The sequence below is a fragment of the Coenobita brevimanus genome, chromosome 61, assembly GCF_032717465.1.
Source record: "Coenobita brevimanus isolate Jiangsu-jjx chromosome 61, ASM3271746v2, whole genome shotgun sequence".
Classification (NCBI taxonomy): Eukaryota; Metazoa; Arthropoda; class Malacostraca; order Decapoda; family Coenobitidae; genus Coenobita; species Coenobita brevimanus.
In genome coordinates this window covers 8,424,684-8,442,818 of record NC_137014.1, presented here as the reverse complement: position 1 = coordinate 8,442,818, position 18,135 = coordinate 8,424,684, and the positions used below count along the sequence as shown (strand labels likewise).

Sequence of the window (18,135 nt, the reverse complement as noted above, 5' to 3'; positions counted from 1 at the left end):
GCCTCACACCTCTAGCTCAACACCCTATGCCATCACACCTGCACCCGACACACCCCTCCATCCACTTCATCTCTCCTCTTTGTACACCCGTCTCACTACCCTTCCACCTCAAACCTCTCCCACATTATCCCTTTCCCCCATGCACTCATCTCACCACCCGACCCCATTACACCTCCACCGTACCATCCAATCCCCTCACACTTCCAGCTCATCACCCTTCACTCTTCACACCTCTAACACACTGCCCTCTCCTTCACACCTCCATCTCGTCCCCTCCTCCCATCGTATCATCACCTCACCATCTTTCCCTAAAACCCTCCACCTCATCAGTTATTTCCCCTATCCCTCAAACCACGACCTAGCCAACCATTCCTCTCTTCCTCTCATTCCCACCTCATCACACGTCTCTCCTTATCCCCTCACTTTAGCCCCTTATCTCACCAACCCTCCCCTCCTCACACATCCTCCTCGTCATTCCTCCTTATGTCCTTTCCTCTGCAACCCTTCCTCTCATCGCTCTTTCTAAAATTATCTCATCACAACATCACCTATCCCCCTGAATCCTCATCTCAACTTACCAGTTTCCCTGCACACAGCCATCCGCTCAGTCCCCAGTCTCACCATTTAATTTATCCTTATCTCACCAAATTGTTTGCACACATACACACACACACCTCATTACCTAGCCCCATCGATTCTCCCATCACCACCCTTTCCGTCTATCTCACCAGCTTCTCCCTCTCACAGACCCACCTCCCATCCCTGAACCTTTCCCTCCCCTATATCTCACCCCTTACCACTCCTCCCTTCTTGTAGCCTCCCGCAGACGTGTACTGTGTGGACCGTGAGAGTACGTACCAGCCCCCCACAGTACCGCGCTACTTCTCCTACAACACCGAGGCCATCACCGGATTCGACTTGTACTTCCCGGCCGGCGATAACGAGACGCAGCGGGTTCAGTTCTCCTCCGTCTTTACAAACCAGGTAAGAGGAGGGGCTTCACAGAGGTCTAGGATGATCAGATGGAAGGGGCTAACTGAAATTTTGACCTGTAGTTCCCCACCGTCATTACAAATTCCTTTAATTGGGAGGACAAAATTGATGCTTTACGCCCCAATTTTCCACCAACTTAAAGAACACGATCAGTTGTGGTGAATTCAGTGAAATATTGAGCCGCAGTGTGCCACCGAAATCCTAAGCACCTAAAACAGTGTCAGCTGGCGGAGGTCACACTAATGGTAACCGGTAACAAATACTTTAGAAATTCCGACAGTAACCAATCCTTGACCCCAAAATGAGATATTAAACCTATATCAGTAACTCAGTATGTACATATCTCTACTGTAAAAAAAATACCACTGAGCAATTGTGGGTATCGTGTAAGTATATTGATGATGCGCTAATGATCTGACATAATTTTAACTACGATTTCTGCAGGAGATGTACGACTGGAATGCAAAAATCGTGGTGACAGACCATGTTCCCTATATCATATTAGGCCAAGAGTATCGCTACGAGTACGAGACCAGGCGTATTCAGGACTTCAACCAGGGTATGTATTGTTGCTGTTGTTGTTTTTATTATTATTGGTAGTAGTAGTAGTTGTAGGAGGAGGAGGAGGAGGAGGAAGAGAACTAGCAAACATTGTAACAGAAACAGATAGGGCAGTATCATCATCATTATCATCGTTATTATTAGGCTACTGTTATAATTATTATTATTATTATTATTATTATTATTATTATTATTATCCATCCATTCATCCATCATCCAATCCTACGTTGCCCCATGAGGAGCGTAGGAGCCCGGGGCTAGGCAAGTTGGTCCTGACATTTAAGATGAGAGTGACCAGCCTCACTCATTCCTGAGTGGCATTACGTGAGCAATAAACCCCAACCACCCCTTGAATATAAACCTTCACCGGCTCAATCCGATTGGTTATTATTATCGTTGTTGTTGTTGTTGTTGTAATAAGTAATGGTGGTATTAATGGTAGTAGCAGTAGCAGTAGTAGTAGTAGTAGTAGTAGTAGCAGTAGTTTTGGAGTACTTTCCTAACAGATCTTCTGAACTTTCTCTGTACTGTTTATAGCATCATCGCCGTTATCAATGTATCTGTTTGGTAAGGTTGTAGCCTATAAATGAGAATAAATGTTCTGTACTCTCTTCCGTATGATGATGTCCTCCTTTTTCTTCCTACCATCAGATTGTTATATTCCTGAAAAACTTAGCAAACTTTTCTTTTATCATGAGAAGTATGTGGTTGAACGACATGTGACAACACTTGCACTTTTTTTCCTTGTGTAACATGATAGTCAATGAAAGTCCTTATCCTACAGGTATCCCAATGTACATATTTGTGGGGACTGTTTGAGCTGTGAAGTGGAGCCGAGAATATAGGCATGAATGATGAGTGAGCGCATGTATGACCTAAATAACAAGTCACTCTGTTGATACTACTCCTACTTGAAAGTTTCCTGTTCATATTTCCTGATTAAGACCGAACGAGCGCAGCGAGTAAAGAGAGACAAGGTAGCGAAGCGATTTTTAGTATACGTTCAGCTGATAAATAAGCGGCCCGACACAACACGGCACGACCACGAGGTTTTCAGAGGCTAATTATTCTTGTACTATGTGAGACAGAGAAGAGATTCTTTTACCAGGAAGTAAATACATTCAATAAACTTCCTACTCTCCCTCCTTCTCTTCACACCTTTCTAACCTCGCCCACACTCTCTTTCTTCCTTTTCTTTCACCCCTCCTTTCCCCTTCATCCCTGTCTCCTCTTTTGTTCTCTATTCTTTAAGCTTTCCTTTACCTTTCTTCGATCATTTCTTTCTCTCCTACCTCCCTTCACTTCCACTCCTCTTCTTTCTCCCCGTCTTAACGTCTTTAACTTCTTCCTCCCTTCTTCTTGCACGCTCTTATTCCTCTTCCCCACTCCTTTCCCATTGTCAACCTTCCTTTTTTCCCCCCTTCCCACTCTTCTTACCCCTTCCCTCCCCTTACCCCTCCCACTACTCCATCACTCCCACCCCTTCTTGCTCTCTCTCTTCACCCTCTCTCACCTGTCTATTTCTTTTAACAACTCTGTTCTTTCTCTCCTCTTATCCTTCTCATTTCACGTTCCTCCTAACCCATCTCACCCCTGCCGTCTCTCTCTCCTTCACCAGTCTCACCTCTTCCTTCTGTCACCTCTCTTTTATCTAATTTTTGTCACCCCTCCTTCCCTTCTCTTTAACCACACCTACTCCTCCCTTCCCCTCTCTTTACCCTCCTCAGTCGTCTCCTTCATTATCTTTCACGCCCCCGCCTCTCCCCACGCTCTTCATATTTGTCACCGCTTCCTCCCATCACCCTTACCCATTCCCATCTCCCTCCCCCCATTTCTTTAGCCCTTCTCCAGCCTCTTAATCACCACCATTCTAACCTCTCCCTTGCGTCTTCCCTTTCCAGCCCCTATCTCTCCTCTCTTTCATTCCTCCCTCTCCTCCCACCCTTCCTACCACTTTCACTCTCCCTTTCCTTAGTCACTTAAACCCCTTCCTTCACCCACCCACCCCAGTCACTTTTCACTCTTTTCTCTCCATCACCACTCACACCATTCCTTCTCTTTCATCCCAATGACTTCTCACCCATCCCTTGCTTACTTCTGAACCCTCCCTCATTTTTCCTCCATTGTTATTTTTTTTACCTCTCCATCCCATCTCTTTTTACCTCTACCTTCTCCAGTAGTCTCCTTCACCATTTACACCCCTCCCTCTCCATCATCGCTCTTTCTCACTGTCTGTCATCTCACACTCCATGACCGTTTTCTCTTACTCTCTGTGGTCTCCCTCTCCATCAGTGCTCTCTCTTACTCTCTGTGTTCCCCCACTCCATCACCGCTCTCTCTTACACTTTGTCACCTCCCTCTCCCCCAGGCCTCGTGTACCACCTACTGATACACCAAGACAGCTGCTCTGTGCGTCGAATCGAGAACATCACGTCAGGCGGGGATGTGATAGTGGACAACAATGGCACCGTCACCCTCCTGCCGCCCTGGATATTCGAGGACCTGGATGACCCTATGCAGTACAACGGGGAGGTGAGTTGATCTGCCGGCGATGAGGAGCGAGACACAGCATCGACTTTCAGAACCCAGTGGTGTGATCTCAGTGCTTACAAACTTTTTCAGAATGTTATGCAGTTGTTTTGTAGGTGTTCGATTGTTAATTGGAGGCATATAACAACAGCAACTGCACCATGTATTCTAACCCCTTTAGTTCATCTAAGCGTACCATTTTCCCGCTTTGTTAACTGTGCAATATATGCTGACCGTATAATCAGGAACAAAAGATCGCCTTCTATTCCACTAGGTCTTTAAACACTTACGGCATGTCCGTCTCTTTCCTCTCTTGTATCAGATCAGGGAGCGTCATATGAGGCGCTCAGAGAAAGTGGGGATGTAAGCAAAAAATTTATATCATCATTATTTCACCATCATCCTGCCTGTTTTTTTCCACCTGTAGGCAGGGTGAGGTAGGGTACAAAACGCCTTTTCCAAGTTTTTGTGCCCTGTCTTACTCAACCTGTAAGTGGCGAAAAGAGGCAGGATTGGGATGAGGAAGAGGATAAGGATTTAAAATTTGGCATATACTGTACATCCCTTTCTTGTCTTTGCGCCTCATATATAATCAGAGAATCATTCCAAATCTTTCTCAGCTTACGTACATTAGGTAGAAGAGAAAAGTGACCAGCAAAAGGGATGGAGTACTAGAAGATTTTGTTGTCCCACACTATACCGTTTCTCGCGTCCTAGTTAACTGTATCCCACTAAGAGTATCGTGTGCCCCCTGACAGCACGAAGTGAGGGGAGTCAACGCAGACACCTGGATCGGCCGCAAGAAGTTCCTGGGCAGCAAAATACTCCATGACAGCATCGTCTGGTATTACGCATCGGTCAGTATAAACGCAACTTACGTTTAGTAGTAGTAGTAGTAGTAGTAGTAGAAGTAGAAGTAGTATTAGTATTAGTAGTAGTAGTAGTAGTAGTAGTAGTAGTAGTAGCAGTTTCATTATTATTCTTATCATCAGTGTAAATACAGATAAACAAAATATGTATCTTGGTCTAGTAACAGCAAACGAGAGACAATGGTATAAAAGGTAACTCAGGGAGAAAAGATGGACGATGAAAATGTAGACCGTTATATAAAAACAGCATGCCTAGAACGAATGTTATGGAAAGATATACATGGAGGTGTATTAGTGCCTTCATTAACATATGGGATTGAGCCTTTGTTGTATAGCTCAGGTGTGAAGAGTCATGTGAAAAGATTAGTGGAAATGGAACTGTGGAGGAATGCCTGTTGATTGCGTCGAATGATGCACGAATGATGCGTAGGAAGGACTTTTTTTTTATTCTAAGACAGAAGAGTAAGCTTAAACAGTAGATTCATATAAAGGAAATGATGTAGATAAGATGGTATGTTTTGTATTGGCCAGTTTCCACACACATGACATCAACAGGCAGGCCTACAATACACGTTCAGAGATGCTCAGTGCATTTTTTTTAAGGGCAACTGAGCCGTAGGAACAAGGAACACAAGTGTCTGTCAGTGGAAAAATGACTGTCCCCAACCCACTTCTTCACACAATAGGTAGGCTGTAGGTATCGTAGTCTTTTAAGTGCGGGATGAGAAAGTTATGTGGAAATTCCTTTGAAAAGGCCATGTATATAAGTGATTCTGAATTTTGAATGGAGGCGTGGTAGGGCAAGGTGAAAGCTGATGAATGTGATTATAAGTGTGTGAGTAGCCGAATTATGGAAGTTGAGGTCGATTGAGAATTAACAAGGGATCGAAACTGTAAAATGAGGCACCGTAGATACAGAGAAATACATGACACGGACTTGGCACCTTTTATTTACCATGATAGTCAACGGACGGATTCTGGCAGGTTTATGTTGGCGCATAAAGGAGGAAATATGCACAGATATACGTATGTGCTTGTGAAGCATAGCTAGGACTTCGGGAGCTTGAATGATGTATGAATGATTGTGTGGCCCATTTCACTGAGCACTGTACTGATAATTATCTTTCTTCTATGCTTTGTATTTCCTTTTATCTGGACCTTTCCACACTCCATCCTTAGGTGGGAGTAAGAGTCAACACAATGATGATGATGATGATGATGATGATGATGATGATGATGATATGATGATGACGATGATGATGATGATGATGATGATGATGATGGTGATGATGATATGATGATGATGATGATGATGATGATGATGATGATTATGTAGTAGCAGAAGTAGTTAGTAGTAATAGTAGTGGTAATGGTAACAGAAGCAGCAGAAGTAGTAGCAGTAATTGTATAACCTCTACCATTATTATCTTTGTAGCGTTATTTGTTCATTCATTCTCTACTTGATATGATAAATCCACTGTCTGTGCAGCCCCTGACGGTGGACGAGACAATGCTGGTGGTGAACAGTCTCAAAGCCCCCACACGGACGGCGGGACTGGGTAGGGGACTGCTCACGAAAGACGACTCAGACGATCCCATCATTGTGTCCATGGATAAAGTGCCCCTCAGGATGGAACGATACCTCAACCTGGTCAGTACCATAGTTTCCTTCGCTAGTGTGATCCTCAGGATGGAACGGTACCTCAGTCTGGTCAGTACCATAGATTCCTTTGCTAGTGTGACCCTCAGGATGGAACGGTACCTCAGTCTGGTCAGTACCAATGTTTCCTTCGCTAGTGTGACCCTCAGGATGGATCGGTACCTCAGTCTGGTCAGTACCATAGTTTCCTTTGCTAGTGTGCCCCTTAGGATGGAACGTACCCCAACCTAGTCAGTACCATTGTTTCCCTTTATAGTGTACCCCTCAGGTTGGAATGATACTTTAACCTGGTTTGATCAGTACCATAGTGGGATTTGACATCTCGTGATATAAGGATATAAAATCATTTAAATGTAACAAATTACCCTCTTCAGCTAAGACTAAGCTATGTCTAAACAAACCTGACGATATGTCAGCGAAATATCAGTTTACTTTAGCTTTTACTAGATATGGACTGTTTGGAGAATCGAAACCTTGCTGGACGGACATGATAAGATAATTTAACCTGTACTGACGGAGCTATTTGTCCAAAAGTCTATCCGGGTTCCGTCCTCCCTGTTTACTGTACTTCATGGTCTGAGCTCTCCGCGTTTCCTTCACACTTAAAAGTACACTGTGGAATCCAACACAATAAATCAAAGTAATGCAATTTGGGTGATAAATACAGTTTATGTAATTTTGATTTTTATTCTCCAGTAAATGTTTTTATCGTTTATTTAATAACGATACTCCCCATTACTCGTTATTGCATTAATGAAACGCTAATAGGTATACTTAACACTTTGACATCATTTCACCACCGTAAAGCTAACATTCTTCACATAAGCTCTTTATGAAATATATAGTTAATAATGAAATTAAAATGCAGGAGGTCCCGGGAGGAAAGGGAAAAACTTTGAACAACGATAGATGAGGGAATCCCAAGTAATAAAATTCCTGTATCAACATAGATCCAATTTTCAACCGTTGCGGAACTAAAGTTATAATGATCTTACGGGCAACTGTTGAAGGAGACAAATTCTCGCCCGTAAGGTCACCTGTAAGTGTATTTTCTTAATGATCCAGATTTTGACCACTGTTGATATATATATATATATATATATATATATATATATATATATATATATATATATATATATATATATATATATATATATATATATATATATATATATATATTCTTTTTTTTTTTTTTTTAAACGTAGAAATCCCATATCTATCATTTCTCAGTTACGGGACACTCTGTATACTGTGACATAATCCTCACTTTCTTTATCTCTGGCAAAGTGAACTGTCAAATACTCACCTCATCTTAGCTCCCGGCACCTCTGACTATCAGGAAGGAATATACAAAGAAATAATTCACACAATCGTATCTTTTCTGTCAGTGTGTCCTTAAGTAATATACCCCTCTGGATGGAACGGTACCTCAGTCTGGCCACTCTGACGGCTCATTTTCGCACACTTATATTTGCTTACAAAATATCAGGTATGTCAGTATTTTTGTATCTAAAACCTAATTGTCTGCTATGGTCCTTTTTTCAGTAGAATTTTGATTATCACAATAGCCACATATCCAGAATCTTAGTATCCACTGATCTTCTACTCTTGACTTCCTTGCGTCAGTGCTGTACAGTTCACACATCAGAATATCCACGCATTCAGTCTAAATACGAGTTATCTATTATTGTACTAGCAAAATTCCGATAATCAGAGATCCATGTATCCAGAATATATATAAAAATGTCTCTTAGTCGTCTCTCTTGTATGTATTGCTTTAATAGATGGTTTGTAATCAGAATCTTTGAACAGTATTCGTAAGACAGAAATGTCTAAGCTAAATGCAGGCTCCCGGTATATAATGAATGGTGGCACTCATGATGTTTTACTTCTCTGCCTTACTACTGAATGCGCTCTGCAACGTGGTATGCTGGTTACCCTCGTGATAGCTGTTCCATAAAGAATCAATGAAAAATCTGTGGCTTTTATACACATCCACTCTTTCATGTGTCTGCATCCGCATGGCTGTCACCTTATCCACCTGTGCCTGTCTCAGCCACTACATCCATTTCCTCAGTCACCTGCTTCCTATCCCAGATCCTTAACCTAACTTCCATTTCGTCCATCATGTTGTTTATCTGTACCATCTTCCAGTTACCTCTTGCTCATCACAACCAGTTCGCTATCGTCAGTCACTCTATCTAACTCACTTCATATGTTTCATCACCTATACCTTGCATTATAATCACTTCCTGCTCCTTACCCTCATTTCAAATACCTCACCATCACTCACACACAGTCACATCGTCTTATTCACTGACACTCTTACAGGACCTTAATCACGTCACCATAACCTATTGACGTCATCCACATCACCATCATCCATAACCCACCTCATCTTTATCCATACCACATTTCATTATCATTCATACCTTACCTCATCCACCTCACCATCACCCATGTCTCACCTCATTCACGTCGCTCTTAACTCATCCACCTCATCCACCATACCACCACCCACATCACACCTCATCATAACTCAAATTCCAGTTTTTGATCACCCATACTTCACCTCACCATCGCCTTCTTCACCTCATCTACTACTCTATCATCTAAACCACTCTTCATCAATCTCACCAAAGTCTCGATTGCTTGTGCCTCCATGTAACCTCATCTTCACTTCCTGTATTTACATTCTAACCCCCGTTCCCCTTCGTCTCTCTCAGCTGGCCAGTCTACCCCACCTTGTCTATAACCTGTATGATTACGCCGTGGAGCCACCCATGACACACACCTTCGATATCTCCGGCTGCTACTCCGACAGTCAGGTCAGTGCTCCGAAAAGTCAGGTCCCTCACAGGATAGATCACTTGAAGATAAGTCAACTAGCAGACAAGGTCACGTATTGTATCGGTCAGTTACTTTTCTGGTCAGCTACAAAATTTTCAGTCAGATACCTTTTACTACTGTCAAGATACAAAAAAGGATAAATGCTGTTTCTCTGTTCGTTGTCTGTATTGCGACATATTACATAGTAAGTGTTGGTAATATGTTGCAATGTGTATCAGATGCGTCACTTCACGGTGGAGCTGCCTGATGACTCCCTGGAGCAGGTGCTGCAGCTGCGGGACAACCTGTTATACGGCACTCAGACATCCTTGGCGGAGGTCGGGGTGGTGTCGCCGCTCAGGATCAACAGGCCTGTGGTCAGTCATCTCATACTGTCTTTCTCAACTCTATAATCAGTCATGCTTCGTACATGTGTATTGGAGATACATTATAGTGATCACTGGAATTTATTCATCATTCACTGCACTTTTGACCATATGTTAGCAATCCACGTATAAGTAGCGATATGTTTTCCGTGGTTTTCTCTGAATCACTTGAAATACAGAAAAGCAAACTTTATAATTTTGTCATAGTATAATATCCAATTCGGAACTGTTGCCGCGGCATATTATTGCACTGAGTCCCTGCATGATTACACACTGCCATATTATACTGTTCACCAGAACTCCGTTTATCCAAGCTTATTACAACAGTTCAACAGTTCCTTGGGCCTTGTGAACCGTTTAAATTCTTGATATTGGTTCCACAATTTGACAGCCAGTTAAGACGCTACACTGCGACTCCAATTATCCTTGCAGAACCGATTTCGAGTCAATATTATTTGTTTGTGTTTTGGATGCACGAACACTGCCATCTTTTGTATAAAGCTAAAATGGTCTTATGCCGCCATTTACGCCATTTATTGTTATTACTAAATTAAGTATTGGAGTGATATGAGGAAATCCAATGTACCCCTACCCTGTTTCCTGTTAATAAACTGGGTCACATGCAGTCAGTAACTGTAACAGAAAAAGCACAAAAGCAGAGAACTGCAAGCTGATTGCCTGATGTAATGGACAACACATCCATTTACTCACAAACCAAGCCTTTGAAAGTTTCTCTTCCATCCCACAGACTTCACTACACACACACACACACACACACACACACACACACACACACACACACACACACGTATCATAATGCCAATGGTTTGCATATCATTCTGTCGATTGCCCTATTAATACGGAGGTACAGTCACCCCAAAAAGTATCGCGCAGGTAGGGTACGAGGATATCTGAAATGACCATTACAGCTCATGAATTCTCGGTAAGATTTATTGGTAACCACTTTGCTATACATATAATAACAATACTGATTAGATAATGTCACGGACAAGCCATATATTGCATCCTTGAGAGAGCAAATTTATCTGCATGGGGAAAAAAAAAATCGTTGTTCAGTTTGCAGCAGCCATCGTCCTGTGTCTCACATTGCTTCGCGTCAAGTGTGCACCGATACTTTTTGGTGTGAGTGTACAGCCCTTGTCATGTGCGTAATGCGTATCCATGCATTCTTCATTCATCCATTCTTGATATCTCCGAGCTCTTTCTGCCTCATCAGGCTATACACATCACTTATTCATACTCTCTGTTTTGCCTTCTATGTCGCCTTCAGCAAGCAGAATCACTGATCCCTTTTCACAACCTTTTTCGTACCCATTTTCTTGGTATGACTATATTGTGTTAGCATATTTTTGTACACTGTATCCTATGGACATCATCACTCCGGAACTTTTATGAATCTCTCTTTATTTTTTTTTTTTTTCAGTCCAGGCTAAATTCAGTACTCGAACAATCCTATTTCTTCTGCTCATACCCTCAAGTTTCATACCCATGTCATTTATAAATTTAACACCCACATTCATTCCTCTTACAACCTCCATATTCAGACCTCGGTAATCTGTTAAGGCCTTCCTAGCAGCAGTAACTTTACTTCTCTCACGACTACAGGTGTATATGTTTATCTTTTTTCTCCATTACTGCATTTAGATTCTTGAGTTATTTCGTCATTTTCATTTTCAGTTCATCAGCATATTGCATTGAGGATCCCTTTCTCTCACTACAATTATTCTAATATTATCTACACGTACATCCAACCTGTGCCACTAACACATTCACAAAACTGTATCACTCTACAAAGATTTCATTCAGTGCTTTCAAGCAGCAAATACGGGATCTGCATACAAACATCAGATCTGAAGTACACCCCCTCTTGCCATTCTTCCCTTCTCTTTCACCTCTTCAGCGACTTCATTGTACTTACAGTATATGAGAATATTGCACAGTCACTGGGAATTACACATCCTTCTGTCATTTCAGGCAAACTTAAGCTTTTTATTTCCATCGTCCATTAATGGATTACTTTTTTGTTTCAAAAAGATGGTTCTGTTACTTCTGACCAATGCCTGGATAAATATAGGGACAAAGATAGTTACCTAATTACTAAATGCCTTGCATAAGCTGAAAGAAATCGTCTTGCAGGAAAAAAGTATTTAAAAACAACCATGATAGTGAACGTGTTAATGGCACGACCAATTGTACTGCAGCTGGACACTGCAAACGACAAGATCAAGGTCCTGTTTACGGTCCTGGACAAACCCAATGTGGAAGGTGACGCGCCGGGCACTGATCTGGAATCAAGCATGGACGAGGCGGTGGACCTCATCAGGGAAGCCGTGGACAAGTCTCAGCTCATCATCATTATACACCTGGACGAGATTGTGGTCGCGCCGCAGGAGGTATGGACTGCCTCTTCCATCTCTCACTTTACGTTACTGAACTGTACAGTGTCACCCTTGCTGCTGTTGGGGTCCGCTTACTTATTTCATTCATACAGCAGGCTGTATAATCCCAGTAGTGAGGTGGTTAATTACCTCCGCCAACGAAGTTGGAGGAGGTTATGAATTCACCTTTGTTGGTCTGTCTGTTTGTCCAGACGATATCTTCAAAAGTGCTCGATGAATTTTAATGAAATTTGATGGAAGGGTGGACCCTGCGCCAAGAAAAAATTGATTAAAATTTGGGACGGATCCGGATCTGGAGACGGCACTGGGGGAGGTATGCGCTCTCTGAATGCTTTCTAGTCATTCATGTATAATTATTGCATTGTTGATTCAGACTGACCCTCCTAATAAATTTCTTCATGCACTACTCACTCAACATTAAAAACAGCTCTCATCTGTGTCCATAGGGGAAGTGATGGGTGAATGAGGGTCACTTTTTCAATGACAAAAACTAATATTCTTCGATCCCTGTGGAGCAGTTGCCGTTCAGATTCCATAACACTCTGCTTGAACATGCAGAATAAGAGTTGCCCGCCCATGTCAGTCATGTACATATCTCTCGCCACAATGCATACCTCTCATCCACGCGTGTCTGATAAAATTTCGTTACTGTACCTGCGGGTACTTTCCACCCTATTATTTTGCTGCCAGTCACAATGGCGTCAGGTATCAGACATAACTATTGTATTATTAGTGACAGTTGTTTTCGTGGTTCTCCTTCCAGCATCATTAGTGTGTCGGTCAGTTTCTGATATAACTGTAGAGATGCAGAGTGTGGAAAAATACTAATATTACTTTGTAGTGTCAAAATATAGTAATGTGCTGGGTGTCATTGGTTTTACTGGCTTCTATTCCATACTGCATCCAAATCCACTCTTTCTGTAAAGGATATAGATGATACGGAAGTGTGAAATGATGAGGTTTTTCATTTTACTAATTAATTAATTATTTGATATGCGTCTCTATTTCGTTTTGCATCCATTTCCACCCCAGTGATGCCAACACAGCCATTAAGCCATTCAGACATTATACTGGAGTTATTAAGAAAGGTGCTAGGAGGGAACGCTTACCATCCACTCACTCGATGTAGTACAATCTTTTGGTGAATCTACACTGAGTGACAAGCCAAAGGGTTTCACGTAGTCCAGGTAATCATTTACGACGTTGGTTAGTAGTCATACAATCAAATGACGCCTGGAGGTGTGCTGGGTCAATAAGCTCCAGCAAGATGGAGCAAGTAAAGCTTTATATCTGAGGGGTAGTCGAAGTTTATTGCTCACATAAATCCACCTAGGGGCAAATGAAACTGGTCACCCTTGCCTTAAATATCGAGACCGATAGTCTAGCCCAGGGTCTCTACGCTTCTAATGAGGCAAAAACGGGTTGAATAATGAACGACTATTACGAAATGACGTAAATGGCGTGAGGGTATAACACATATTTACATGGTTTTGTGTCCTCAGTCAGTGTTCCATTTAGCGCATGTGTGATTTTTTTTTTCCACTCCAGAGAGCATCCAGTTCCATCCTTATGGTGATTGAAAGAAAAAAAATGGGTACAATATACGAGAGGATTACATGTACTGCCTAAGTGTGGAATATAATGGGATGGTTTTATATGCTCAGCTAATATTCAAAACAGTGAGAAGGTGTGAGATACCATGAACAGCGAAAGCGTGTGTGTGTGTGTGTGTGTGTGTGTGTGTGTGTGTGTGTGTGTGTGTGTGTGTGTGTGTGTGCTAAGTAGTTAGAAAGTGTGGGGTGAGCTGAGAATATTGAGGCGTGGTACATGCTTTGACGATGATTATTTTTATAGTGCATGTAATCGTTAGGAGTGTGAGATATATCAAGATACTTTTGTGTGTTCAGCCGGGCTATGCTTCGACGGTGCTGTGTGTGGTCAGATAGTGCTCTAAATAATGACAGAATGTAAGCGCTAAGCACAGAGATGGTTCTGCATGTTCATCCGGCGCTTTAAAAATATGGGATGCACTCAGATAGTTCCTCGAGCATTGAGCCGCGTTCAAAGTAATGAGGTTTTTGTGGGATATGATGCATTTCTAAATAATTTTGTGTGAGATGTGCGGATATAGGGCTGTGTTCTGCCGGTGCTCTAAATATTAATGGTGTGCGGGATATACTGAGAGGGTTTTCACGCTCAGCCGGTGTTCTAAATTATGGGTGAGTAGGATGTGCTGAGAGGGCATAGGTAAGAATGTGTGTGAGATAGACTGAGATAGTTGTGTTCGTTAAGTCCTGTTCTAAATTGTAAAAAAAGGGTGTGAAATTCCCTTAGTATAGTGAGTGTTTTTCGTGTTCAGTCGAAAATTCAGATACAGGCTGTTAAGATGATTTTGTGTGTTCATCTAGTGGATTGTGCTGATTTTGTTCTTTTCTTTGCTCTTTATTTTATTTTACTTTTTTTAGCCCAAGTTCGCGATTTTGGTGGCAAAGCCCGATACGATGGTAGAAGTGGACAGGATCGACGGCAACCACTACAGCCGCAGCAAGAGCAAAGGATATGATTCAGGTGAGGTGAAAGACAGGCAAGGAGAGTTAGATAAGAGCAAAGGATTAAAGGCAGGTGAACAGACAAGGTGAGTTAGGTAAGAGCGAAATTACGAATCGCATGAGCAGAAAGGAAGGCAAGGTGAGTCAGGCAAAAACAAAAGGACGAGAGTCAGGTGTGGTAAAGACAGGTAAGAGTTAGGCAAGAGCAAAAAATACAGGTCAGGTGAGGTAAGACAGACAAGGTAAGTAAGGTAAGAGCGAAGAGTGCGAATCTAGGGAAACGATAGACAGGGAAGGTGAGTTAGTCCAGCGACTCGAATTGGATGTGGTGTGGAACAGACCAGAGGATTTACTGTGGTTGATCCAAGTGGTAAAGAACTTTTTTGGTGGTGGTGGTTGAGGAGAGGGGGTAGCGGTGGATAGTGGCGTGTTCCTTATCATTCAAGCGGAGTTAAGTACTACTTATTTTATATCCTACTTGATTCATTCCCTGCTACCAAGTTTACCGTGAGTCGTGGTTATGAGGTAAGAATGGGTCTCATTGCGTATTAGTATAACTTTCCTACCAGTCTGACTACACGTGGCCATCGACTAAGCTGGATGGGTTGGAGCTCATTGTCAGATTAAAGGAAGCCTGCTATACTTGATCCCTTTCAATCCAACGACGTCCGTATTTTTATTTCATACCTGCTGCCCTAGATTATTTTGATCATTTAACCCTTTGATTCCAGCGACGCATCCCTCATTTTATTCTTGCTATCCCCAGAGGCCTTTTTGGTTTTATTCTACCTGCCTCAGATTTTTTTTTTTTTCTGTTTCTGCTCATTGACGCCTTGCTTCAATCAATTCTTGCTGCCCATAGTGGAGTTTGTTCATCTTATGGGAATGTTTTCGAAAGGGAGAGGTTAGAGTTTCCTTCATTCATCCTTTCACTATTGAGAGGCCCTTCCTAAGTTATATAAAATCGTTTTGTGGAAATCTTGCTAAAATGCATAAGACTTTATCGTTGCGAAGGTGTGAATGTATTCGGCTCGTTAAACCTCGCGGACGTACCTTTTCATTTGGCCTTAGCAAACCCCAGACGATTTTACTTAGCTTGAGCGATTTTTTTTTTTCCCGAGCTGTTGATCATCCTTGAGCTATAACAAGTAGAGTTTTCCGTTGTTAGAGAGAAGACAAAGGCATCTTTGGTTTGGATAGTTAACTAGGCTCTCTAACACTCTCAGTTTAGGGAAGTAATTTTCATATGTTCTAAATAACGTTTAGGTATAACCCATGTCTTAAGTGACACTCCTCATAAGGAAATGGTAAATGCAAACTTTATCTAAACCCTCCAGTTCGAAAAATTTCTAGGTATTATTCTTGTATATTATCGAGATGTATGCTGTACACTTAAATAAGCCCAGTGACATGCCATACAGATACCCTTGGTGTTGCCAGCACACTTTTTAGCAGGCAGTATTACAGTCGTCAGAAATGCGGCAGGCAAACAGTGCCAAGGTGATAGCATGAATGAGAGATAGACGGCCTCATAGCACTACACCATAATTATCTGTTCAAAGAGAGAGAGAGAGAGAGAGAGAGAGAGATCCTCACATGGTCGTAGCAGCTCCGTTATTCTATTCTTGCCAATGCCAGACAATTTTACATAGCTGAGAGTTAGTCACAGGAGCCTGAGCACCTTAAAGCCCAACCCCGTCTAACCCATACCTCCCTTTCTAGGCGACATGGCGGGTCTGGCGGTGGGTATGCTGATCATAGGGTCCCTGTTCGGCGTGGGCGTGTGTTACCTGGTGAAGAAAAGGGCAGGGGGGTCCGGTGACCTACCCAGGGTGAAGCTAGCTCACGCATCACCAAAAGCAGCAGCAGCATCCACGGTCAACTTCAACGCAGATATGACCGCTTCTGATATTTAGGACCCATTCTCGCGGTATCTCCTTGAACCCTAGGACTTTTACTTACCGATTGAATCTTTCAGCCCCAGGACTATTTTTTTTTTTTTTTTTTTTTTTTTTGCTTCATTTTTGCTGCCATATATCACAGCCCATCCTTTAGAATAACCTCGTTACAAGATCTGTAACAACGACAGATGAGGCTGGAACCACAGTAGCCACAACAGCAACTATCACCAAACGATCTTATACAGATTTCCAGGTGACTTTCCACAGTCAAGGAATTTAATGGAGATTGTTTCTCTCTTCAGTATTAGAGTCTTTTATTCCCTAAACTGAATATAATCTTGTGGTGATGTACGGGACAGAGGTTATATATATCAGGCTCGTATATCAACAAATACATATCTTGGAAAATTATGTGTTTAACGAGAACATCTCATTTATATATCAGCTAATTCATGTTGGCTAGATTTATAGCAAATGTAATAGTAATACCCTGTACTGGAAAGATGTAACCCCTTTTAGCTAACATCTTCTACGAGGTTATGAAAGTAAAAGAAATTAAACTTGCAGGGGAGCAATAATTGTTTTAAAATACTTTACTCATCTATACCTTAAGTTTAATATATGTAATACTGTAAATAAACTGAATTATTTATCAACTTACATGTAGACAGTAGGTGGTGCGAAACCAAATATATTTTAAGAAGTACTGCAATTTGTAACAGAAGGACAGAATGACTTGTATTATAACTAGGTACTGTTAAGTCTTTTTTACATGGCCTTTATTAAGTGGGTCTGTCTCTGTGGATCTGTTATTCATTACTCAACTCTTTTTGGAAGTCATAATCGGGAATTTTGTATACCTAAATCATTCCTCTGTCTTACTATTTTTCACTCGCTGCCTTACATATCAAGCTTTTTAATGATTTCGTGTCCTAAGTAAATGTGAAGAAGCAGTTGAGCTGACTGTATATACTGTAATTCTTTGTAAACATGTCTTTGTTTCTGCGTGTAAAAGATCATTATACAGTGGTCTTACATCTAATACTAACAAGATATGTGCTAGTGAAATCTGTCTTTTCATTTAGGTATATCATTTATCTTTTGTCTTAATACATTGACTGGGTCTGATAATGGCATCCAAGATTTTACTTTTCTAGATGTTGCATATTTTCAAATTAATATGTACGAGTAATCCAAACAGCTTCAAATCCTCTAACTTAGTTTTTTTCCCCATAAGCCAACTTATTCCTAATCGAACGCTACATTCAAGCGTCGTCTTTCATACTGATTATCACCTGGTTCATTGTTTTCTAGTTATACAGCTTCACCCAAATAAAACCTTACATGTGATATATATACACGAACCATAGCGAGTGAAGAGGGAAGGATGAGGGAGAGTGAGGGAGTGGATGGGGAGAGGGAGAGGTGAGCGAAGGGA

At 41.8% G+C, this 18,135-nt stretch overlaps 1 protein-coding gene across 1 annotated transcript in view; it reads left to right on the top strand.

Moving 5' to 3' along the window:
* LOC145403600 (uncharacterized) overlaps positions 1-16,712 on the top strand; it is a 37,260-nt gene extending 20,548 nt beyond the window's left edge. Inside the window, exons 7-16 of the mRNA XM_080275276.1 lie at positions 817-984; positions 1,438-1,552; positions 3,923-4,086; positions 4,842-4,940; positions 6,442-6,603; positions 9,339-9,440; positions 9,681-9,818; positions 12,050-12,241; positions 14,713-14,815; positions 16,519-16,712. Coding sequence (XP_080131402.1) covers positions 817-984; positions 1,438-1,552; positions 3,923-4,086; positions 4,842-4,940; positions 6,442-6,603; positions 9,339-9,440; positions 9,681-9,818; positions 12,050-12,241; positions 14,713-14,815; positions 16,519-16,712 — 1,437 coding nt within the window. The remainder of the gene's footprint in view (positions 1-816; positions 985-1,437; positions 1,553-3,922; positions 4,087-4,841; positions 4,941-6,441; positions 6,604-9,338; positions 9,441-9,680; positions 9,819-12,049; positions 12,242-14,712; positions 14,816-16,518) is intronic.
* Positions 16,713-18,135: the final 1,423 nt, after the last annotated feature.